At 34.5% G+C, this 26,149-nt stretch overlaps 3 protein-coding genes across 3 annotated transcripts; all 3 read left to right on the top strand.

Annotated features, from left to right (window-relative positions):
• The first annotated feature begins 9,425 nt into the window (after positions 1 to 9,425).
• LOC110718934 lies at positions 9,426 to 10,537 on the top strand. Its single transcript, XM_021897872.1, has 3 exons — positions 9,426 to 9,461; positions 10,096 to 10,395; positions 10,533 to 10,537. The coding sequence occupies exons 2-3, from the start codon at positions 10,098 to 10,100 to the stop codon at positions 10,535 to 10,537; spliced, it is 303 nt and encodes a 100-aa protein (XP_021753564.1). The 5' UTR covers positions 9,426 to 9,461; positions 10,096 to 10,097.
• Positions 10,538 to 11,934: 1,397 nt separating this feature from the next.
• LOC110718544 (CTL-like protein DDB_G0274487) lies at positions 11,935 to 19,425 on the top strand. Its single transcript, XM_021897392.1, has 3 exons — positions 11,935 to 13,167; positions 17,965 to 18,310; positions 18,837 to 19,425. Exons 1-3 carry the CDS (start codon positions 12,077 to 12,079, stop codon positions 19,083 to 19,085), a joined length of 1,686 nt encoding a protein of 561 aa, XP_021753084.1. The 5' UTR covers positions 11,935 to 12,076; the 3' UTR covers positions 19,086 to 19,425.
• Positions 19,426 to 23,268: 3,843 nt separating this feature from the next.
• Positions 23,269 to 25,006, top strand: LOC110718545 (actin-depolymerizing factor 5-like). The gene is made up of 3 exons (XM_021897393.1): positions 23,269 to 23,417; positions 23,522 to 23,781; positions 24,520 to 25,006. Exons 1-3 carry the CDS (start codon positions 23,397 to 23,399, stop codon positions 24,668 to 24,670), a joined length of 432 nt encoding a protein of 143 aa, XP_021753085.1. The 5' UTR covers positions 23,269 to 23,396; the 3' UTR covers positions 24,671 to 25,006.
• Positions 25,007 to 26,149: the final 1,143 nt, after the last annotated feature.

Below are 26,149 nucleotides of genomic sequence, written 5' to 3'. Positions count from 1 at the left end.
CTCAAGTAATCCCTCAAACCTTTATAAACTCAAGTAACCCCATAATTATAACTTAAGTAATCCTTATAATTAAAACTTAAGTAACCCCTTTCCCCTTTATAACTTAATTACCCCTTATCACCTTATAACTTAAATAACCCCTTACCCTTTATAACTCCAAGTAACCCTTACACGGTAAACATGTTTAAGGAGTAATACAAGAAATAATACCTAACAAATAAACCTTGCAATGTAAACACTTTTAAGAAATAACATCTAAGAAATAAACATGTTAAAGATTAAAAAAAAAAAAAAACTCACATTATTAGCAATTGGATGAATTTCTTCATTTGTTTGAACTTCAGCAGGAAGTTCAAAAGAAACAATCCTCGATTGACCATCAAGAATAACACCCGACGAATTAGGAACAGTAGTACTAGCATCATCAGCAACATTAATATCATCTACCACTTCAGCGTCAGCAGTAGAAACAGTAGCATCAAAATCAAAAATAACATTCACAACAGATTACATTTGATGATTAGTATGATCATCTTGAACTAAAAAAGGCTGTTGAACATCACCTCCTGCATCATCCTTATTCAATTCAGAAATCTGGTTAACACCAACTATAGCACCAGCATCAGCACCATTAGTACCTTCAGTTGCAAAAGGCAGCTCAACACCAGCACCGCCATCATCCTTCTTCAATTCAGATACTTGGTTTGCAACAGTTTCACCAATGGCAGCATCATAATCTTCAAAAGCAGAAAAAACTAAAATTAATATAAAAACAAAGAACCCTATATAAGTAACCCCTAATTAACATAAACCAAAGCACAATAAATATAAAAGAAGAAATATAAACCTTGAATTGTAGAAGGCTGCTCAACACAAGCTCTGCCATCATCCTTCTCCAATTCAGATTCTTTGTTTACACTAGTATCACCAATAGTAGTATCAGAATCTTCAAGACCAGAAAAATCTATAATTGGAGAAGGCTGCTCAGCAACAACAACATTTTGAGCATACATTTTCATCAAATGCCTTGGCTTCTTCTTTAGCATCAGATCAGCCTTTTTTACCAAACGCCTTCTCTTCTTTTGTATTGGTTGATCCTTTTCCAAATTCTCTTCTTTCTCTTCTTCATTTTTTTCCAAATACTCTTGTTTCTCTTCTTTCTTTTCCTCAATTTTTTTCTTCTTTGTCCTCTTTCTCTTCCTTAATTTCTTCTTCTTTATCCTCTTTCTCTTCATCCTCTTTCTCTTCACTCGTTATGTCAAGTTCTTTATTTTGTTACATCTTCCTCATTTTGTCCCTCCAAACTCTCTACATTTTCTTCTGTTTCCTTTTCCTGGTTTTTGGGTTCCAAACTCTCTTCTTTTTCCTCTGTTTCTTTATCTGAGGAACCCTTTTTACTGCTCTTTTTTTTTCTTTTCTACTTTCTCTTCTTTTCCCACTGATTCCTTCTCTTCCTTTTTATCTTATTTCCCTTTTTTTTTTCTTGTTTTCCTTTATCTTCTTGGCCACTTCTAGTAAAGTCTCTTCTTTGTCTTCTTTTTTCTCCTGAACTAATTTTTTTTTTCTTCTTTTGCACCTTAGTACTCTGACCAGCAACCTCAGCCTTAGTAACAGGATATGTAACTTCATCTAGCACACCTTGCCCATAATTTCCATTCTCAAGACTTATCCTTTCTTTGATCAACTCATCACTCCAATGCCTAATTAATGGCAATGAACTATCCAATACATTCCCTTGAATTTGAACCTTATGGAAATAACAAAGTTGCAGAAAAAGTATACACCCAGCAACATATTTCGCTGAATCTTTGTAACCTGACAACTTATCATATAGATCGTCCGAAACATACTGACACCAATTATACCTGCTAATTTCCTCAACATCCTCTAAAGCTAAAACTAATTTCAAATCAGCTTGCCTGTTTGTTGTGGGGGCAAGTAACGTAACCATGGCAAACATCAAAAAACACCTTTTGAAATCATCATTGCCTGCCAACATACCCTTATCACTTTTCATCCTGTTAACCATAACTGGAACAGGAATCTCTTTATCACTACCAGTATACTTTTCCTTCCAAGAAGCCTTTAACTCATTATCTCTTTGTCTACCAGAAATGGGAACAGCAGAAGGACCCATGGGAATGCTAAAAACATCATGGACATCAGCTGTTGTCAGCTTATAAGATTGTCCAGAAGGTAGATTAAAAGAACAAGTCTCTGCATCAAAATGTGCACAAACCCAGCGAATAATTTGCCTCGGATAGATTTCTAACTTCATTGATACCAAACTACCAAACCCAATAGACTCAACAACTCTCTTTTGTTTATCAGTTGCCTTTTTCATAAATTGAACAACACCAGCTGGTCTGCATCGCACAGTAACTCCATCATCCCTGGACCAAAAAACATAAAATATAAAGAAGTCAAAAACTTAACCAAAAAAGAACAAAAAAATAAATAACCCCTAATTTCAAGTAACCCCTAATTTCAAGTAGTCATTATAAACCATAATTTCAAATAATCCATGTTATAAGAAACTACTAGTTCCAAGTAAGCCTTAATTTCAAGTAACTCCTAATTTCAAATAATCATTATAACCCATAATTCAAGTAACCCATATTATAACTACTGATTCCAAATAACCCCTAATTTCAAGTGATTCTAAGTAACCCCTTAATTTAAAGTAACCCCTAATTTCAAATAATCATTATAACCCATAATTCAAGTAACCCATATTATAACAACTGATTCCAAGTAACCCCTTAATTTCAAGTAACCCCTAATTTCAAGTAACCCATATTGTAAGAAACTACTAATTCTAAGTAACCCCTTAATTTAAAGTAACCCCTAATTCAAGTAACCTATAATACACAACCAATATAAACCAAAATTCAAGTAACCTATAATTTCAAATAACCCAAATTCAAGTAAACTATGATGTCAAGTAACCCATATTGTAAGCAAAAACTAATTTCAAGTAACCTCTGATTACAAGTAACCCATATTACCAAAAACAAGAACAAGTAAACCAAACATATGAAAGAAGAAATGTAAACATACCCCTCTTCACCTTCACCTTCAACTTTTACAACTTCAACTACTTGACTAGAATCAGCAACAACTTTACGACCTCTTCATTTCTTTGCAATGACAGGATTCACATCCTCAACATCAGGCTTGACATCAACTTCTTGACTAGATTCAGCAGCACATCGACCTTTTGTTTCTTCAAATTAAAATGCCAGATTTCACATTCTTAGCAACCTCAACAGATTTCACATCCTCAGGAGCTTCAACAGATGTAACATCCTCAGTAGCATCACCAACTTTCAAATCCTCAGTAGGTTGCAAATCATTTACATCCTAAGCAACCTCACTAGACTTCAAATCCTCAGTAGGTTGAGATTTAATTTCATCCTTAGCAGCTACATTAAACAAAAGAAAATCCTCAATTAACAGCAAGCACAACCATGCAAATCATTCACATCATGAGCAACTTCAGTAAACAAAAATCCTCAATTAACTATGTTACTCTAATCACCAACCACAACCATAAGAAAACCCTAACAAAACCATTAGATAGGTGACACCTAAGACAACACAAAATAAGTAACCCCTACATAAACGACTACTAATACTAACATCAAATATATGAGAAATTACATAAATTTACTGAAATTGACAAGATTATATTAGAATAACTCATAATCAACAAATCCGAAACTTAGAAAAAAAATAAGTAATAAAAAAAATCAAAATTAAGTGAAAATAAAAAGTAATTCAACAACAAAACAACAAAACAATGTAAAAAATTACAGTAACAAAGAAATTGAAGCAGATATTTCACAAAAAAAAACGAAATTACGTGAAAAATTACAATAAACATCAGATACAAGGAAGAAAATCATCAAAACAACAAAAAAACTAGAGATAATTCAAGTAAACAAAGAACAATAATTGTGAAAACGCAAAAATTAGGGTTTCAAAAGTACCTGGATCATCAACGACTGAACATGTAGAAACTCCTTTATTTCCCGTACGAACGACCTTCTTGATTTTAACCATTTTTGACAATTGAGATGAAAAAAGCAGATAATTTAGAGGAGAGAGTACGTAATTTAAAGAGAGAAAGAACGAAATTGCTGAAGAAAATTAAAGAAAGAAGTGAGAAGAGAGAGAATTGCAGAGGGGAAATAAAAGGATGAAGTGACACTACTAGAAAACAGTCAATCAACGACGGAAAAAATCCGTCGGAAAACCCTGAAATTCCGTCGAAAATGCCCATTTCCGACGGAATTCCGTCGGAAAGCACCCCTTGGAATACACTTTGATTATGTTCTGTCGGCGTTTTTGTTGACTTTAGGTGAAAATCCGTCGCAAGGTTCCGACGGAAATTTCCGTCGGAGCGGGATATGTTCCGACGGAAATTTCCGTCGGTGGGGGAGATGTTTCGACGAAATGTCGGAGGCGGTATATTCCGACGGAAAATTCCGTCGGAAAAGTAAATAAAAAAAACAGCCCCCACCCCACCTGCCCAGACCACCCCCACCCACACCCACACCCAACGCCACCAGCCTACCCCCCTACCCACCCACACCAACACTGCCCCCCTGACTACCCCCCTGCCCCTAAACCGGACCACCAGCCCATACCACCCACCTTAACCCACCAGTCCCCCTAACCCATACCACCAACCCACACCACCCCCACAACCACCTTAAACCACCCACCAAAAACCCGAAACCACCAGATCTACCACCTTAAACCACCCAGATCTAACCCGAAACCACCAAAAACACCCACCACCTTCAAAAATCGCCACCCACCACCAGCCCACACATCACACACGTACACACAACAACTTTACACCCAAAAATTTAAAAAAAAACAAAGAAAAAAAACCAGAAAATCGAAAAATTAAGTAATAAAACATACCTTATTAATTGAAATGGGTTCGAATTTCACCACGAAAACGGTTTAACAAGGTCAAATTCGGCCATGTAAAGTCTAGATCTAGGCTTTTAATGGTCAAATTTGGCCTAAAAAACCTTTAAAATAATCAAAACAAGGTTGCGCAGTGGTGGTGGTAACCGTGTTGTTGCGCCACTTTTCTTAACGCCGTTGTCGATGCTGTTGGCGGTTCTTATTGTTGCTGTTGCGGTGTTCGTCACGGTGGTGGAAACAGGAAGAGAAAGAGGGGAAAGAACAAGAGGCGAGAAGAAAGAGGAGAGAAGGAGCAGTGGTTAGAAAGAGGAGAGAAGGAAGAGAAGGAGAAGGGGAAGATGCGGGAAATAGAAGGAAGGAAAGAGAAGGAAGGAGATAAGGAAGGAGAAAGAAAAAGGGGAAAGACAGAGAAAGAGGCGGAAAGTGAAAGGGGGTGGGAGTTGTATTAGGGTTTTAAAGAGTTTTTTTTTAATTAAGATTCCGACGGATTCGACGGAATTTAATTCCGTCGGAAAATTTGGGATTTCCGAGGGAATTTTCCCTTTGAAACTTTTGACGGATTTTATTTCCGCCGGAAAGTTAACTTTCCGACGGAATTTTCCGTCGGAAGCCTATATTTCCGAGGGAATTAATTTCCATCGCAAATATTCCGACGGATTTTCCGTCGTACCGTACCTTTTCCGACGGAATTTTCTGACTGACCCTAATTCTGTCGGAAAGTTCAAATTTTCCGACGGAATTTAGGTCCGTCGGAACCGTTCCGTCGGAAAACGACCTATTTCTAGTAGTGTGACAAAATTAATGGCGGTTTGGGAAAAGAGGAAGGAAACTAAAAAGCCTAGTTTGCGAAATTCAAATCAAACGGTTGTTTGAAAATAACGGAAAACGGGATAGAAAAGGGTCTGTTATTTTTTTTGGGCCTTAAAGAAGGCTGGGCCCCTTTTGTATAGCAGGCCGCACGGTGCAACAGGCCGTATACGAAAATTTGTGATGGATGAATATTGCAAAAAGTAAAATTGGGTAAGCCGGTATAAATCGAGGCAAATCATTAAAACTATATAAAGTGGATATATGAAGGAATTTTTGTGAGAAAGTTACCTAATAAAACCCAGATTTTGTGAGAAACTACCTAATAAAAGATTTTGTGCAAAACTATCTTATAAAGTCGTAAGAAACTATCTAAAAAAGGATAAAATGTTGTAAAATACTAACTGTAGCCGAATATCTACTGTTGAAAAAAATTTCTAGTGTTGACCCACCTACAAACACCCTGAAACCACTGCGAGGGTTGGTTTTCAAAGTAGTAAGGTTATTTCGAGGGTGGTTGGGAGGGATATTCCGAGTTGGTGGGGTAGTTTCGGTCTACGGGATGGTGGTTTTTGGGGTAAGAGGAGGAGGTTTTGGTGTTGGAGGGTGGTTTCAGCGTGGTGAAGGCAGTTTTAAGTGGGTTATGTTGGTTTTGGGATGAAAGCGGGGGCTTCGGGGGTGTTTTGAGTTGGGTCAATGGTGGACATCCGACCAAATGTAGTATTTTATACAACATTTTACTTAGTTTTTTACAATTTTTTTTTTAATTAGGTAGTTTCTCACAAAATATGAGTTTTAGTAGGTACTTTTCGACCAAAAATCCATATATGAATAATGTTACAATATGGAGGATATTCCCTTTAAAACTACCTACAAAACGGGCCGTGAAAGTATCCAATCATTCGAGAACACAATAAGTCATAACGGGGTCGTTTAGTTGTCGTCTTTCCACATTCTCACATCTGAGTAATCTTAGCAGTAATCGATCATCGTTGTCATCCTCAAACAACCACGATATACACTCTTCTTTAGGGGTGGGACTTCGGTCTGGCAGTTCGGTTTGACCTCGGTTTGAGTCGGTTTCGGTTTGGAGCGGTTCGGATTGAAACGGTTTAGTTTAGCTGGCGGGTCGGTTTGGTTCGGTTTGGGTTAGTCACGGCTCGGTTTGGTTTCGGTTTATTTCTTTGCGGTTTAAATTCGGTTTGGGTCATAAGCGGGTCGGTTTATAAACGATTCGGATTATGTCGGTTCGGTTTGATACGGGTCGGTTTAAGGGGCGGGTTTACCCGGGTCAATGTCAGTTCGGTTTACAAACGGTTTGGATCAAGCCGGTTTGGTTTGAAATGGGTCGGTTTAGGGGCGGATTTACCCGGATCAATATCGGTTCGGTTTATAAACGGTGCGAATCATGTCGGCTCAGTTTTAAATGGGCCGGTTTAGTAGAGGGTTTACACAGTTCAATTGGTTCGGTTTATGAACGGTTTGGATCATGTCGGTTCGGTTTATAAGCGGTTTGGGTCATGAATTGAATTCATGATTGTTTTAAAGATCGCGTCATGACCATGATTTAATGAGTTGATACTTATAATACGATAAATCGATAATTAGAATGTACAAATATTCAATTAGATTGATCAACAAGTGTTTTAAACTTTTAAGTTTTAATAATCAGATATGTAAATATGTTTATCGATTGTAGATTTGTAGTACATACCAATAATTCAATGAGGCAATGATACTTATGATAGTATGATAATGATACCAACCATACATTCGTACGATATGATATACATAATAATTAATCTATAATTACATATACATTAACAATATCGTATTGAATCAATTTCCATTTCCAAACATTGCATTTCTTATAAATTATAACTTACACGAGATTAAATGGATTCGTTATTTAGTTTGTTACTTTATTTAGATTACTAACTCAAACAACTTAAAAAGTTAAATGGACGAAATCACGAAATCATGACCATGATTTAATGAGTTGATACTTATAATACGATAAATCGATAATTAAGAATGTACAAGTATTCAATTAGATTGATCAACAAGTGTTTTAAACTTTTAAGTTTTAATGATCAGATATGTAAATAACTAAATATGTTTATCGATTATAGTACATACCAATAATTCAATGAGACAATGATACTTATGATAGTATGATAATGATACCAACCGTACATTCGTACGATATGATATACATCATATACATAATAATATAATTACATATACATTAACAATATCGTATTGAATCAATTTCCATTTCCAAACATTGCATTTCTTATAAATTATAACTTACACGAGATTAAATGGATTCGTTATTTAGTTTGTTACTTTATTTAGATTACTAACTCAAACAACTTAATAAGTTAAATGGACGAAATCACGAAATCACTAATTAAAGTGGTGATGAAAGCATTATGCAATACTAATGTACGAATAGTCAAATATACAACGGTTAGATTGAATGCCCATGAAAAACAATGGTTAGATTTTCATTACTTTATTAGTTATTAGTATTATTACTTATTAAGTTATTATTAGTTTTATAGTTTATTATATATACTGATATACAATCACAGACTCACAGATGTCAGATATTGTCATATTGATGAGCATTAAGCCATTAACTCATTAAGTCATTAACTATGTCGTATTGAATCAATTTCAATTTTGAAACATTTGCGTTTCTTACAATTTATAACTTATAAGTAATAAACTAATAATAATAATAATAATAATAATAATAATAATAATAGTAATAATAATAATTATTATTATAATAATATTATAATAATAGTAGTAGTAAACTAGTAGTAATAATAATATTAACAAATAATTATACTAACAATAATAATAATAATAAATAATTAAAAAAAACGGTCAAAAAGACCTAGAAAAGCACAAAGAAAATCTAGACCGTTAGATCTAGATGAATATTCTAGAATCTACAAAAAAAAAAAAAAATGAACGGTTAGATCTAACTTAGATGTTGAGATTGAATATGGACGGTTAGATCAACTGAAGTAAAACCTAAACCTAGAAAAAAAAACCCACTCTCACTCTCTCAGCCATTCTCATTCACTCATTCAGCCGTTTCTCTCTCAATCTCACAATCTGTCATAGTTTCTCTCTCTAACTTCTCAGTTTCTCACTCTTTCGTTCTGAAATTATCAAGAATCTCAAGCTCAATTTCGTTTCATTTGTGTTTTGGATCTACATTTCTGATTTCTAGCTTTACATTCTCGTTTTTTTGTTAATTTTTGTTGTTTTCGTTTTGATTTTTTTCGTTTTTGTTCCGGTTTGTTTATTTAGGGTTTTTGTTTTCGTTTCATTTGTGTTTTGGATCTACATTTCTGATTTCTCGCTTTACATTCTCGTTTTTTTGTTAATTTTTGTTGTTTTCGTTTTGATTTTTTTCGTTTTTGTTTCGGTTTGTTTATTTAGGGTTTTTGTTTTCGTTTCATTTTTGTTTTGGATCTAAGTTCTGATTTCTGATTTCTGATTTCAAATCTTCCTCTCCTTCAAGCCGTCAAACCCTAAGGTAATTTTTTTGTTAATTTATTCGATTTTTTTCGTTTTCGTTTCGGTTTTTTAATTTATTTCAAGTTCTGATAATCTACATTCTTGATTTTTTCTTTTGATCTCCAGTTCAGGTAGTTCTCCATCTTCAAATCTCCTTCAAGCTGTCAAAGGTAATTACTTTTTCCTTTTTTTTTTTTTTAATACAGTTTTTCTGTTTTTGTATTTGATTATTGTTGTTGTTCTTGCTTGAATATAGTCGAAATATGCCTAAAATGAGTAAAATCTGTTGTTGATTGTATTTTTGTTTTTTACGGGAAAATGGTAGATTTGTGCTGTTTTGTTGTTTATTATGCTCGATTTAAAAGTAATGATGATGGGTTGTTCAGATTATGTGATTATTATTGTTGGAATACATGCATTGTTTATTTATTGGGATTTTAGCTTTATATTTTTAACCCATATTGTTGGAATACAAGCATTGTATATGATTGGCTTAAAGTTAGTACTTAAAATGTACACATATGTGACTGTATCGTATATAACTTTCTATATTCTGTTAGGATATATGTTGTAATCACGTTTGTTGTATAATTCTGAATTTTGAAACATTGACTAGTGCAAATAAAATTCTGAAATATGAACTATCTATTTAGTTGAATTTTGGTATTGAGTGAATAGGATTCACTGTCGTGACTTCAGTGTCAGTCACATGAGACAATGCATGCTTAATTGCTCACTATTAGTAGAATCTGTCACTTAATTTGGTACTTATAAGTTATAAATGTTGTTTTTTTTTTGTTTCAGTCATGTCTCGCGAGTATGATGAATTTGACTATGAGAGGCAATCAAATTTTGATACTGTTAGCTCTCAAGCTGCCTCTGTCTCGGTTGATGATGCTAGTAATACCGGCACTATCAATCCTTCTGTTAATAAACGTCAAAGAACCGCAGGTATATGGAAGCATTACACTTTTTTTGTAAAGACGATAGGTAATGAAAATGTTGATTATGCTCGTTGTAATTTGTGTGGCAAAGAATATAAAGCACCTGGTAAAGCGGGTACTTCAACTTGTAAATCTGAGAGAAATTTTAAAAAAAACAAAAGCTATAATTTTGAAGTTGCTTGAACTTGTTATGAGCTGCTGCCTGCTGGTAGTGCTTTTGCCTTTTGGTTGTTGTCTCTGCTGAGTTGTTATTGCCTATATTGTTGCCTGCATGAGCTGGTTCCTGCCTCCTGCCAGCTTGAGGTGCTGTGTTGCTGCCTTTTGTGTTATGAATTTATGATAAGTTTTGTTGCTGCTGTTTCTTATGCTTGCTGTTTTAATTTTTCTTGAATCATCGCTGCCCTTGTCATTTATGTTGAGACTTCAATGTATATGTACTTGCTGGCAGCATTTTTCAAGTTTTAAGTTAAAACAGCCATTGCTCAGTGATGATACGAGAAACGTAAATCTGAGAGCAATTTTGAAAAACAAAAATAAGTTCCTGTTGAGTCCCTTCTGCTTATATTATTCCTTGCTTCGGATAAGTTGTTGATCTGTTATTGCGTGTGCTGGTTCCTGCTTGTTGCTGCTATTTCCTCTGCTCTTGGGTGCTGGGCTGCTGCTTCAAGATTCTGCTTCAAGATTCTGCTCCCAAATCACTCACATTCTCACTCCTCCCTTCATCTTATCATGTATCATTTTTTGCAACCCTAAACTTGATGATGTTTCAGTTGGTAAATCTGAAATCTAATCTGGGTAGTAGTGATAGTAGTTTCATTATGTATTGGTATATGTATTGTGAATTTTAATCAATGAAAATGGTGACTTTTTTTAATTGCTTGTTGATATTACTCTAATTTTAATGTTATTTATCTCCAATCTTATGTTATCTTATTGGATGATCATGAATATCAAGGAACAATGAAGATAATTTGGGTGGACTTTATTACTGGAATGAAAAGATATAAATGATATATCTTGTAATTAAAATAAATAAGTAATCTAAAACGATATTAATAATGTCGTTGGCCTAGATCTAGGTGATATAAACCTTTGTATAAACCTAAGCCGTTTGATTAGATCTACATTTATTAACATTAATTATTTAATTGTATTTACTATTTAGCCATTTAGGTTGTAAATAATTCAATTTGAATTAAGCAGTTTGTAATTGGATAAGTTTAAACAGGTTGCGATTCGAAAACAGTTCGATTTTAACGGTTTAACGGGTTATGGCAGTTCTGTTTAGACGGTTAGCGGATTATAACGGTTCGGTTTATACGTGCGGTTTAAACGGTTTCGGTTCATAAACGGGTCGGTTTAAACGGTTAGCGGGTTACAAATGGTTCGGTTTAAACGGTTTTTTTTTTCGGTTTAAACGGTTTCGGTTTATAAACGGTTCGGGTCATTAACGGGTTTATAAACCATTCGGTTCGGTTTCGTTTCGGTTCGGATTTGCGCAGTTTGGTTTGTTATCGGTTTACGGTCCGTAACGGGTTGACATTGAGCGGTTCAATTCGGTTTCGGTTTGATATTGAACGGTTCAGTTCGGTTTTCGGTTTACATTTATCGGTTTATAAACGGATCGGTCCGTGATGGTTCGGTTCGGTAACGGGCGGTTTCACGGTTCGGTTTGAAAAGTCCCACCCCTGCTCTTCTTTCTTTCTTGTCTCAGCTTCCTCAATTTAGTCAAACCCCCCCACCACCCCCCCGAAATGTTCTCCCCTTCTCATCTCTCATCATTTTCCACCAACTTTTCTTCTTCTTATTCAACCTAATTTCCCCTTTTTCAGTCTCCAACAATGGCTTCCAGTGAAGAACCCAGCAAAAGCTCCAATCTTTATGACACCCCATCTTCCCCAACTCAACCCCTTCTCTCAAAACCCTACCTTTCATCTCCAATTGAAGAATATCACCCTCAACAACAACAAGCTTCACCTCAATCTGATTCCGATCGTACCCAATTCCTTCAAATCGCCTACAATTATGGTCCTAGAACTTTCAAAGACTTACCTTTCCTGATCCTCTTTCTTCTCTTCGCAATTTGCACTTTTGGGTTTGGTATTTTCTCAATTGTCCATCATAATTCTAATTTTTCTTCACTCTCTTCCTTCTCCTATGACCCCACTTCATCATCTTGTGTCAAAACCCCCATTTCTAATCATGGGTCTTTCCCCAAATTTTATGGGTTTTCTAATTTTGATGGGCTTTCTAATTTTAGGTATTCTAATAGTAGTAGTTTTGTAAGAGGATTGATTTGGGTACTTGTGATTACTTTTGTATTGAGTTTACCAATTGTATGGGGTGTGTTGTTGCTGCTTAAGCATTACACTAAGCAGCTTGTTTATGTTTCACTTCCTTTCTTTATTGTGATTCCTATTGGTGTAAATGTGTACTGGTTTGTTGCTTGCACTATTAGCTCCTCTTGTAGTGATGCATTGCCTCTTGCATATAGGATACTGGTGTTGTTGTTTGTCTTTTTGGTGATTGGGGTTATTGTGTGGATTTTCGTGATCAATTGGCATCGAATCGAGTTGACTATTAACATAATTGGTATTGCATCTGATGCGCTTTCGAGGAATTTGGGATTGTTTGGTGTTGTTCCATGTTTGAAACTTGGGTTGCTAGCTTATTATGTGCCAATTGTCGTGTTCTTGGTGTTCGCGAGGTATAATGGGAAGATTGTGCCTCGTGAATCCAAGGGAGACTATCATTGTGCTTGGAAGCAGGATAGTTGGGTGGGAGCTTATTATGCATTGGCTATATTGACTATGTTGTGGTCAGCGACTGTGATGTTGGAAACTAAGGCTTATGTGGTTAGTGGAACTATTGCTCAGTGGTATTTCTCCAAGGATGATTCAACACCAAAACGAAAGATCAGAAGTTCGTTGAGGTACTTTCCCTTCACTCCTTAAATTTATTGATATTCATGTAGTTCATGTAGTTCTTTATGTATGATACTTAGTGAACTCCAAACATAGGAAGTCTTCAATCCTTATAAAATTGTGTTCATGATCGTTTATCAAAGTGTACATTCAAAAGTTCAAAACCCAACTGCAGGCTGTAGTATGTGTTTGGCTTTGCTAATGATCACTTGTTAAGCTGGAGCTAAAGTGTTGCCAGTTGGGAATATGATTGCATCATTCAAATAAATCATCTTTAAGTGATGCACAGGAACTCTTCTTTAATTTAATGAAGTATATTGCAGTTTCTAGACTTCCTACATGCTACATCTAGATAATATTGTTGAGAATCATGGATTAAAGGTTAGAGGTCTTAGCAATTGGTATGTAAGTTTGAACATGGCTTGATTTGTATCGTTGTCTTTTGGTTAAGGGGGGCTGAGATAAGAGGTCACTTTCCTGTGATCAAATCATCTATTGAAACTTTTGTTTAATAAAAAATTATCTATTGAAACCCAACAAAAAGAAGGAAATATTCATATCTTCAGGCGGACAACAAGAAAGCAATGGAGACTAAGTAGTGATGGAGTTTGATAGTTGTTATGCATACTTCTAGTTCAAGGTTGTAGACTTGTAGTTTGATATCCTTTTCTTTGTGGATTTTCCTTGGCTCCGGTGAGCCAAGAAGCACTGGTTTTACTGGAATTAGACATCCTTTTAGAGCATGTTTGGTAAGGGTATTGTTTTGGTGGAAACAGATCAATAAACCATTATTGTTACCGTGTGTTTGGTTAAAGAGGTTACCTAATTGTTATCTCTCTAAAACCTAAGGTATCAATTACCATTACCCTCCTCAAACAAGAAGAGAAGAAGTTAAGTGATTCCTTTACATGGTTAAACCACCCCCCCCCCCCCAACCCAAAAAAAAAATGTTTCCTTTCCATTCCGTTTCCAATTTTTGTATCAAATGCTCCCTTAGGGTCTCAGTGTACTTTGTCATATGATTCCTTAGTCTAACATGAAGCTCTGGGCATTTACTAGCATAAAAATCTTGTCGTTCTCAAGGAGTCTGTAAGAAGAGCCTTTTGTTTGTGTCCACGAACACTTCTGGATTTTTTTTTGGCTACTGTGATTTCATAGCTAAAACAAATTGAACTATATGTACTATGGGTTAGTAAATAACTAGTCTGACCAATCTTTCATGAATTTAAGTGGGAAAGTGTCAGCTCAATTCGTTTGAGGTCTTAGTACTATTAAGGCAAAAGTGATTTGGAGGTTTGCAAATGAATGTGAGCTATTCTGCTAGGATGTCATCAAGTTCATATATAATGTAATGAAGTCTTGGGTAGTGGTCTGATGGAGCCGCTCTTCCTCTCATGGTGTAGGCGTATTAATTTCCATTTGATGTTATGAAGGTAGGGTGTTCAAGTCCTCAATTAGTAACTGAATGTGAGCTATTCTGCTAGGATGTCATCGGGTTCATATATAATGTAATGAGGTCTTGGGTAGTGGTCTGATGGAGCCTCTCTTCCTCTCATGGTGCAGGCATATTAATTTCCATCGTAATGTTATGAAGGTAGGGTGTTTTCAAGTCCTCAATTGGTAATAACGGTTCAAGGTTTTTGGTGTAGCATTACCCTAGTGTGAGGTTCAGCTTAGATTCATTATGAATTCCCATAAGGTGGCTGCAGTTGAAGTGGTGTTAGTGTTGGATGTTAAAACAAGCATTCAATTATTTCTTTTCCTAGACATCCTAAATTCCTAATGGTTAGAATTTTTAGAAAGATAACTAGTCTTAAGCTTATGAAGAATTTTTTTAGATTTTTCTTTGGCAAAATGACGTTATGTTTTGGCGGCATGATAAGAGGGATTTGTTTCTTTTCAAGAATTCTGTAACTTTCCTGAGAAAAATTATGGAGCCTCTCTGCTTATGATTTATGGAAGATGAAAGCTTCTCTTGAAGGCAAAAGCTTTTTTTTTTTTTTTTTTTTTTTTTTTTTGAACTTTAGTCTTTTTGGATACCATAATTTTTGTCAGGAGGAGGATCAGTATATTTATAATCTCTTTCGCTTGTATCCTTGGGTTCTTTCTTTGAAGAACATTTTCTTAGCCTTATTTCTGATAAGTTGGCTGTAAGCTTGTAAACTCATTATGCCAAATATCTTCATTTGGCTTGGAAAAAGTGATGAATGAAGGCTGGAAAACTGAAGTGTGGAGGATAGTTCCATAGACATTTGGTGCTGCTCTTATCTCTAGGAAAGATAGGTACAAACACATTTTCTTGGGTGGTGCTGTTTAGTCGTGAGTAGCATGAGGGTGTGATAGCTTGATGGCATGATATATATTTTTTAATAAAAAAATAAAATTCTTAGACCTTTATTTTGTTTATGATTATGCACTTATGATCTCATTTTTTTTTATGTCTTTACTTATCAGATGTGTTTATTTACAAAATTAACTTGGACTATTTGCACATCTAATCTAAGGGATTATGTTGCTAAGAAATGCTTAATTTTCTTTTCTCTTGTATTTAGTGAAGAAAAGGGCACTTGTATACTCCTGTAATGGAGTAAAAAAGAAATTTAAAAACCCTATCTTATCATGTCCAGCTGACTGTTTCTTTGAATATTTAGGTAAATTGATAAAAATAAAAAAGATTCATCTTTCCTATATGGTCTTGCAATAAGTTATTTGCTTATTTACCATTCTTAGTCCAAGAGAACATCAGTTAGTCTCCCCAATTTAGCTCTGTTACTTGTAATATCATTTATTAGGGCGCTTTATTACTTATCTATGTTTCTGTGTTCATGATATTTACTTTGATTTGAAAGAGCTAGCTTGGAATTGGTGTAAAAGTTAGCATACAATTTGAATAATTGACTGCTTCTTTGTTATTATTAATTTGTTAATCGTTTTTGATTTTGCTACCTGACTACAATACGTAGATAGTGCCAAATTAGCTGACCCTATCACACTGGAGCTTGGTGCTGTCGAATATAAACTTTAATTAAGTAGTTAGTGTTGAGGCTACTCCGTTCTACCAAGTGGGTTTGCTTTTTACTTGCGATAATCAAGCTTGTTCGGGAAATTGTAGGGATTCCTTTGTGATGCTTGGGACTTAAAGTTGTGGGGAGGATCCTAGGAATCCAATTAAGATTTTATGCGTGCAACAGTGATGGTCATTGTTGATGTTGGTTGTGCTATCAATTACTCCCTCCGTCCCTTTATTTTTACCCCATTGCCATTTTTTGGGTCAAATTTCGAAAACTTTGACCATAAATTACCGTTAATGTATAAAAGATAATATAGTCATGAGTGGTCTTGTTAGATTCGTCTCATTGTATACTTTATTAATATTATGTTTTTATAATTTTTACGTGTATGAAAATAAAGATATAGACATTTTAAAAAGCGTTTTGGAGACTGTGTGCACAGTCAAATGGGGCGAAAAAATAGGGACAGAGGGAGTATACGTTCAGTGTCATACACTCACTTAGTGGACATTGACCAACAAATGGACAATTGGAGGCTTCTCTTGAATTTTGGTCCATATAGTATCCCTTAATTCTTGCAGGTGTGTCACACTTCTGTGTGTTGATCTGAGAAATGGGCTATAGGAGCAATCTGGGTCTGTTATGGAGAATGCTTGTGAAATTAGACGGCTTTCCACTTTGTGTTCCCCAAACTTTATGTTATTCTTTGGAGTAAATTTTGTTGCATACATGGCCTTTGGCGTCAGGCAATGGAATTGCAGTTCGCCCTCAATCTAGCCTTAAAATGCAATATAGCTTTTACTTTTTTTTTTCGGCTTGCTTGGCTTGTGGACCCTGACAGATTGAGGTATCTGGAAGACTTTCCTCTAAAATTTGCTGAAATTCTTTAGTTTTCACAGCAATTGTGTCGACTCTCTTATAGGTTTGTTTGAAAAAATAATATTGGTTTAGTTTAACCTGTGTTCCCTATGAGTTTATGACAAAGAGCCCTAGGAGGAATTATCCTTTTTTTTTTTTTTTTTTCCTGGGACCTTATAAGGGTATCATGGGTGTATTCTTCAATCGTGGTCCATAAGCTTATTATTAGGCTGAGCCTTCTTGGTTCAGTGTCATCTATGGTTTAGATGATCAACATGAAAGGATTTGAGATTTGACTCATGGGAATGTTCCTGTAGTTGGCATGTGTTTCAGAAATGAAAGCTCCCAGAAACATCTGTAAAATATATTGGGTTACAGAGTTTTGATTAAAATAAAAAGAGGAAGTATTTTGGAATACCTAAAGCAATTATTTCTTGGCCTCATAATAAAGAGGGAAAAAAAAGGTGAAAAAAAATTTTGGTTTCTCGTGTATCTCATGTACAGAACCTATTTTCCTCAAAAAAAAAAAAAAAAATGTACAGAACCTTTTTACTTGGTAAAAGTGGGTGAATTATATTTTTATATTAGTAGTATATTTGTCTCTTTGTTTGTACTCGCGTAAGTTGTTTATGAACCTAATAATTTATATGTTAATTTTTTGGGTGACTTACTTGAGTTACTTCCCGTTAACTTCCAAATTCTCGTCTTCTACAGAGTGAACAAATATGAAATACATAAGCTGATCTAGTTAAGACTAGCTATAGAGTTCATACAGGAAGATAATGAAAATATATAGGTTCTGTTGCAGCCTGCCATTGAACCCAGCATTATCTTCAAGGCAAATGCAATTACATCATTGCATCTGAATAATGTGTTAGTGCAGTGTAGCAGATATTATACAAGGTTTTTTTATCTGACCACTATTTACATTTACAGAAATGCATTTGGCCCTTCCGCTGGAACTATATGCTTCTCCGGCTTAATAATGTTTATTGTCCGCTTGGTGCGTGCTGCTGTTGATAGTGCAAGACAAGAAGAGGCTACTGGAATTGTGAATGTTGTCCTTCGGTGCTGCGTCAAAGTTTTCATGGCAGCTGTAGATTTTCTTAACAAATTCACCATCAACTTTGCTGCTATTACAGGTGAAGCTTATTGTACTTCTGCAAGGATGACATATGAACTTTTGAAACGTAATCTTCTATCAGCTGTTTTTGTGGAGACAATTTCTACACGATTACTGGGTGGGATTATCTTTGTCCTTTCTGCAGTATATGCTGTTGTGGTAAGTAGTTATACTTCATTTAGCCTGCTCTGTTGCTTTTTAAGTCAACATGAACACTGGGAGCGTATAGCTTTTCTTTTCGTTTCTTAAAGAAAGCTATTATGATTTATGTTATTTGTAGAAACTTCATATGAGTTTCAGGCATAATAACCACAGCATGAAAAGCTGGACAGTAACAATTATCTTAACCTGTATAATAAAAATTTCAGGCCTAAATCCAACTTAAACAGGCATTTAGTAGTAGTGCCAAATTCCATTTTGGAGTGATTTTCAGGTGTCAGAAATTCAGAATCAGCTGTGTATGAGAAATCCCCCATACAAAAACTAGTTTTATTTTTTTATTTTATTTTTTTTAAATTCCCCCCGGCCCGCCCCTCTTCCCCCAAAAATAAGGTAGGAAGAAGCTTCTCTTGTTAGTTATGTGTAAGAATCATGGTAAATGAAGTTTTGCTATCATCTTTTGGCTCCTCATTTTTTAAGTTGTATTCAATTAAAGCTGAATGTGTGAATGTTTTTTTTTTTAAAGGTCTGTGCTATTCTAAATGGTGTAACAAGTCTTGGAGTGTATTCATACTACGTTTCCCTCCTAGCTTGGTTGCTGCTCATAGTGGTGCTCGGTTTCTTTGTGCACCTGCTTGATGATGTGATTGACACAATATATGTATGCTATGCCATTGACCGAGACAGAGCAGAGGTTAATAAGCCTGAAGTCCATAATGTTTATGTTCAGCTTCCTATAAGCAGGATTATCCGAACACCTCCACTCAACGTGTAAATTATCATGCTCCAATTTCTTTTTGTCTTTTTGTTCTGGTGTGGTTTGATTTCATCTCTGTATTCTGTAATTCTAATTTGTTATCCCACTTTGTAACACTTGGTGGGTTGTGCATATCCTCTGTTCATTTGTAGAATTTGAGTTTTCTAACAATAAATTGAATAATTGAAGAGGTAATCTTCAAAGAAGTATGAAAAGAGTGAATTAGTTGTACAACTTTGCTACATTTTATTGGCTCTCCTAATGTTTTCCATTTCAATTGTGAGAGTTAATAATATCTAAACCATATTCTGACATTACACCTATTGATGGTTATCTATTGAATATGGTTGTTTGGTCATTTTATCCATATTAGTCCTCTACACTTTAGGGCATGTTTTGTTCACTTTATTTTCACCTTTTTTAGGTGTAATAAGTTCAATATAAGCTTAGTTAAGTTCAGATAAGTTTAGTTTATGAAAAATAAGTTCTAATAAGGGTTATCTATGTACAAATTACAACTAAATTAAGTTTTGTTCATCCGTTTTGTGAAAATTGCAACACAAAAAAAAAAAAAAAAAAAAAAAAAAAAAAAAAAAAAAAAATTGGAACACTTTGATTTGTAAAAATATAATAGTACCAGGTAGAAGGTAGATTTTCATTTCGAAGAAGACATTTTAACCATATATGCAAGAATAGAGTACACCACTAAAACAAAAGAGAGTCATAAGTTCATAACTCAATGATCTCCATTATTGGTATATAATCCTATCAAATTCACAATCGGTCAAATGAGGAAGAAAAAGGGCGAGTAATACTCCAACTACTGAGTCACACCCATAAGATTCGAAGAAGCTCAAGATGTTTGATGTTTCGCCTATCACCGTGCCTTCCAAATGCATAATGCCATGGACTGGTTACAAATCATGATCTACTCACAAACATTTGCATATGTTTGGTATGTACCTTGGAAAAATGAGAGATAATTAGCCTACTAAACACGATTTCTTTCGCTACATCCATTAGAAACATGCTGCAAACTAATGGCGAAATTCATGGGGCCAGCTTAGCTTTATTCCATGTAGCCATCCATCCATCATCACCATTCACACCCTTGAGCTCAGGACTTATCCTTTTTACTAGAGTACTTTTACGTTGTTTTATAAGTTTATTCATAAGAAAACACTGAGTGTATTATTTTAACATCTACATGATTATTGAGAATGGACAAAGATTAATTTATCTTGACACGCACATGTTAAGTGCACATGCACGCGCTCTTACACAGATATGTAGCTCAGATAATTAATTCTCTCTATATATACCTACTAGTCTACTACTACTACACCCTAATAATTCATTAGTAAGTAGTTCTTTAAGTCAATGATTTTGATAATGGAAAAGGATTAGTAGGTTAGCTTGGCCAATAATTAATATAGGATTCTCTAAATAATACGATATAATATTAGCATTGTAGCTAGATCGAGTTGATGGTCTGATGGGCAAAGATGTAACATCCGATATGCATGAGGGCCTTGTCGTCCCATCACATACACATAAACATACATCCACATCCTTCCATAAAACTATATGCAAAGCTTAACATATACTTAGAATTTAGTGCTTGTGATTTTGCAAAATTTCCATTCATACACGATTCTCCATCATTCTATGTCTTCTCGTTTCCTCTTCCACGTTTATCAATTATACTTCGTATTACACTAGCGGTTAGTAGTAGAAGTAAAGTCGTCTTCATTCCATTATTGTTATTAAAAATATATGCAATGTTTTGGATAAAGTTGCCATCCAGGGTTAATACAGGCCATACAGCCACTTGCCCCAAAACAACTCTTTTTATTTTATTTTCTTGACATTCTCATTGAAATAATCGAGCAATTTGGGGATGTGAAATCGATCTTATTGAATCCAACAAAACTGTAATTGCATGCAAACCTTCCTGCCCCCCAAAAATGTACCGTTTGCCAAAGTAGTATATATCTTGTGCAAGTGATCTAGTCCATCTACAAACAGCCAAATTGATCTATGTACCTTTTTCCAAAAAAGCTCCATAAATGGTTAGATAGCACTATCTTCATTTCTATTGGGCCATCCTAATTGACAAGTTTTAAAACCATTAATATAATTTAACTAATACGAAGTATGATTTGGGAGTAGTTTAGTGAAACTATCCAAAGGACTAAATCAATCAATAGTTTAAGCTAATATATGGTTCAGACTCATTGAACCCGTGACCTTGTTACGTTGACTTTTAAAACTACGTCAAATAACCAACTCTACCTAGAGTTCAATGATTGGTTTTATACTCTATCATGAACACTGCATTAATTAAAATAAAGTATAAACGACAATATACTTCGTACAATCTACTATTCACAATTTATAATATACATGCGAGACTACTAGGAGTATGTTGGTCTCTCAAGAGTATAAAATCGGATTATGAACTTAATATAGACGTGAATTAAACTTGGTTAGCCTATATCAGTCAATAACTTTTTTTTTTTTTTTAACAACTTATTTTGCTTAAACTTAATTTTAATTTCTTGAATAAATGTACTTTATTTTCATAAAATAAAAGAAAATAAGGCAGTCTGATACTCTAATGGACTATTATACAACGCGTATTATTGTTACTAAGAGATGTAACCTCATACGAAGTATAAATTCATACTAAACATAAAACAATTATCAAGTATCCCAGTAAACATGGAGATTTGGCTTCCATTACTGCAACAATATGTCCATATATTTTTTTATCGGGCTGCACAACATATCGGTAAAAACATTTGGAGAGTAACTGGCCAAGTTGTTAGACAAAAATTAATAATAATGGCGATTACGCACTGTTGCTGAATTTCCTTCACTTTCACGTAAAGCGGATCGGTGGATACATTCTTTGCAACTCCAACAAATAGAAGAAGAATGTTGATGTGCGATCCAAGATTTATCCATTGTATGTAAACTATGTATCCTCTTGTCTACACTGCACACACCCTTCTTTTTACACTTTTATAATAGGAATGACGGCCAAGCTAATACGGAGAATGCCCTTAGAAATAGGTAGAGATATCTGATTTCGATGACATCTGTTATTTAGAAATATATAATTTCATCACACGGGTATTTTTGGTTGAAATTTTTTTAAAATTGGATGACTTTTCGTAGTATGTATATAAAGGGAGTTATTTTAACATACAGTGAGTTGGAAATGGATTATAAATGTATATATACACAATAATTTTAATGTAAACGATATGTGACTATGATACATTAATCAATCTTTACTTATTTATCTCACTGTTCTTTGAAATAATTCATCTTATCAGTATATCAGCACTCGTACTCATACTCGTGTTATAGAAAGTATGCACATTTATATTTGCTTATGGGTTCTCTCTTTATGGCTATTCATCTATAAGATTATTATTCAGATCAAATTAGCCTTTGTCAAGTATAAACGTGCGTGGACTACTTAGTAAAACATACTGTGGATGGGTGGATGCTCAGATCAATTGCTCAGTTAATGAGATAGTTATGTAGGTTGTTCACGAATCATGCACCCCCATTGCCTGAATTTGATGCAATCACGGTTGACCATTCACATTTCTCACGCCCAATACACCTTTGATTTATTACTACGAGTATTACATACAAGCACTCAACATAAACTATGTCATTCGGTTTGATTAGCGTACCATTCAATAATAACTTTTCTTTTATTAAAATTAATTTTCTAAAGAAAATCCTAAACTACATTAGTGTATTAAGGTGTCAATTGTTCACCTTAAATAAATAAGTTTTAGGTTTAATTAGGGTGATCAGCTCCAAATCCTCCAATCAGATGAACTCGTACATATAATATGAAAATTAAGTTCCAATAAGTTCATTTAAACTTTTAAAGAGAACACATGTATCAGTAACCTTTGTTTCTTAATAGATTGTATCACTTTATTTAATTTAGTGATTTCTGGATAAATACGTCACTTTTATATCTAACACATGGCTTACTCAAGCCGCACTTGGACCTTGTTTCTGTTTAATTGACATGAGCTCAAACTCATCACAATTTTTCTGAACTTGTTTTAGACACGACTCTCTAGAGCATGTGATTCTGCCCGACCCTGTCCATGACCAACTCTAATCTCTCTATAAATAGAGACTATAGAGTGAGAAGTGTAATAATCACCAAGTTGAGTACTTCTATATAAAGTCCAACCCATTGCCACATCACTACCATCCAACTCTCAACCAAAACACTTATTCATTTCAGACTCGAGAAAGCAACAGAACAAAGCAACCCATCAAAACAACATGGCTATGGCATTTAAGATGGTAATACAATTTTCTCATCTTAAATTATTTTGTTAATTCTAATTACTTAATCTATTTTTACAAATTTCCAACATAAAATTGAATGCTAAAATTATAATTAACAGGCGACAATGGGGATGAGAGTAACGGAGGAGTGTAAGAACTCGTTCATGGAGATGAAGTGGAAGAAGGTGCATCGCTACATCGTATTCAAGATCGATGAAAAGTCCGGCGGTTTCACCGTCGATAAGGTCGGCGCCGCCGGTGAAGGTTACGACGACCTCGCCGCCTCTCTTCCCGACGACGATTGCCGTTACGCCGTCTTCGATTTTGATTTTGTCACCGTGGATAACTGCCGTAAGAGCAAGATCTTCTTCATCGCTTGGTATTTACGCCACTCCCTCTGTTTTCTTTTTCTTTTTAATTTCTTCTTAATTAATTATAAATTTACTGCAAAGTTAATCGTCATACTACAATTTAATTCATTAAACTGTAGGGTAGCTGATGGGTGTCAACTGTCAAGTAGGATGGATTTGATGTGATTTGATTTAAATGAATTCAAATAATCAAAAGGGTAGTTTCGATTGTTTAATTTTATTGTATGTATTTTATTTTGTTCATGAACAATTAAACATATCAAACCGCTCTTTTACCATGCACGTTTTCATTTAAAGAACGGTTTGTTTAACATGTGTCTATTACTCTGCAAGCATATGCTAACATGCATCATAGAATTAAAAAAGATGTGTGGTTATGAACCCATGTTGAGATGTGGTATAGATTCATTGATCACTATATCATTGAGTTTTGATAAATGACATTTATGGTTTGATATTAAAAGAACATATTTTTTGGGAGTCATAAAAATTGAAAGAGTTAAACTTATTCGATTATCATGTTATTTTCAAACCAATATCAATATCTACCATTTTGATTTATTAAATAAAATATAAAAAATAATTCCATTACCGACAGTACCGAAAGTTAGCTCAAAAGCTTATATTATCATGATCAAGTACTTCGTAAAAATTACATTGCACTTTTTACCTTTCACAAAAATATGTTTGTTTGTACACAAAATGACAACAATGGTTCTTAATATTGTAAATAATTACAATTTCAGGGCACCATCAGCATCAAGAATTAGGGCAAAAATGTTGTATGCAACATCAAAGGAAGGAATAAGGAGAGCATTAGATGGAATTCATTACGAAGTCCAAGCAACTGAACCTAGTGAGATGGGGTTCGACATCATCAAGGATCGCGCTCATTAACTCTAATGTTAATCTTAAATTAACAGCCCCTCGAGAACTCGAGATAATCCGAAGATGTTCTAATTTATGTGTCTTTCATTTGATGACCTTAGATTTAGATCAAAGGTAGTATAATTGGAGGAGCTTTAATTAATGTGTTTGCTAAGCTAGTTTTTGTTGCTCCCCTCCTTTGATCTTTTCTTGTTGTCTCTCTTTTTTGTTTTTGGTGGTACTTGAAATGATGCTAATCTTGTTGTATCTTGTATGTTAATCTTCTAATTTGGTAAATTAAAATAATTGAGGTGGGCACTTGTACTAATTAATCAAGTAATAAAATAGTAGTTTTAGCCATCTTTATTTGTTGTTGCACCACCCCACCTTGGATTTTATCCACCAATTTTGCTTTATTGTAACACAAATTATTCTTTTCTCTTTATAACTTTTTTATGATCAAAACGATAGTGATGTTTCACCGTTATTGGTAGAACAAATTAAAATAAAATTAATTAAAAACATGAAACCGTATAAGAAATTTGACCTTATTCTACCTAAGTTGAGGCACACTTCATTCAATTATCACCTACTAAGTCTAGATGGATGATCTGATGTAGGGTCATTATATGTAATAATTGTGACCAAATGATAGGACCTATATAGATTATGATGAACTTGTTGATATCAATTTGTGCTATTAGTAGATCTAGTGATGGTCTAATGCTAGATCCTTTTTAGATGACGGTCCATGAGAAATTGAAATTGATGTTTGTGGCAAAAATATGTCGATATGTTTCGAAACATTTATATGTTGATTTTGTTGTACAAACAATCTAATGCAATTAAATACTTGAAAATCAAAAATTATTGTATGAATAAGTTAATATAAATTTTAATTAAATCGCATATGCATCAAATAACATCAGCATGATGTGCATGCTAATCCACTTCGCCGGCTAGCCTAATCTTATTGGGATCACTTCAACGTTCAAATAGCAATTGGGAATGGTATATAACCTAGCAAAAATCTCTATCCCTTTCAAGTTATAATTGTTGAGTTGTCCTATGCTCCAAGAGAATAACTCTCCAATTTATTTTCTTTCGAATACTATCCTAGCACGCATGATTGAGAAGTTTTTTTTTCCCCTTCTTATTGAATTTTTGGCAGCTTATTGAATGTAGATATCTCATTGAGTATTAATTGTGGTATAGAAAAGTATGTCATTTTAATACAAGAATTAATGAATTATACATCTAATTATAATTAGTTGAGCCATCAAATAACATGTTCACCTAATTAATAATTCTTCACACTTTAAGATGTGTTGCTTGCTGATAATATGATTCCTAGATTTTATTATTTTGGCAAAACGCCATCAAATTGGCTAGTGATTAGGGGATTTTGCTCCCACCAATCGGAATGCGCCACGTGGGCCAATCAGGTCCTGCCAAGTGTTCCCCAGTTGGACCTCTCAGGGCTTGCCACGTGGTACACGCTTATTCGTA

The sequence above is a fragment of the Chenopodium quinoa genome, unplaced genomic scaffold (assembly GCF_001683475.1).
Source record: "Chenopodium quinoa cultivar QQ74 unplaced genomic scaffold, ASM168347v1, whole genome shotgun sequence".
Classification (NCBI taxonomy): Eukaryota; Viridiplantae; Streptophyta; class Magnoliopsida; order Caryophyllales; family Amaranthaceae; genus Chenopodium; species Chenopodium quinoa.
Note: the sequence above shows the minus strand (reverse complement) of the source record. Positions and strands in the feature narration are given on the sequence as shown.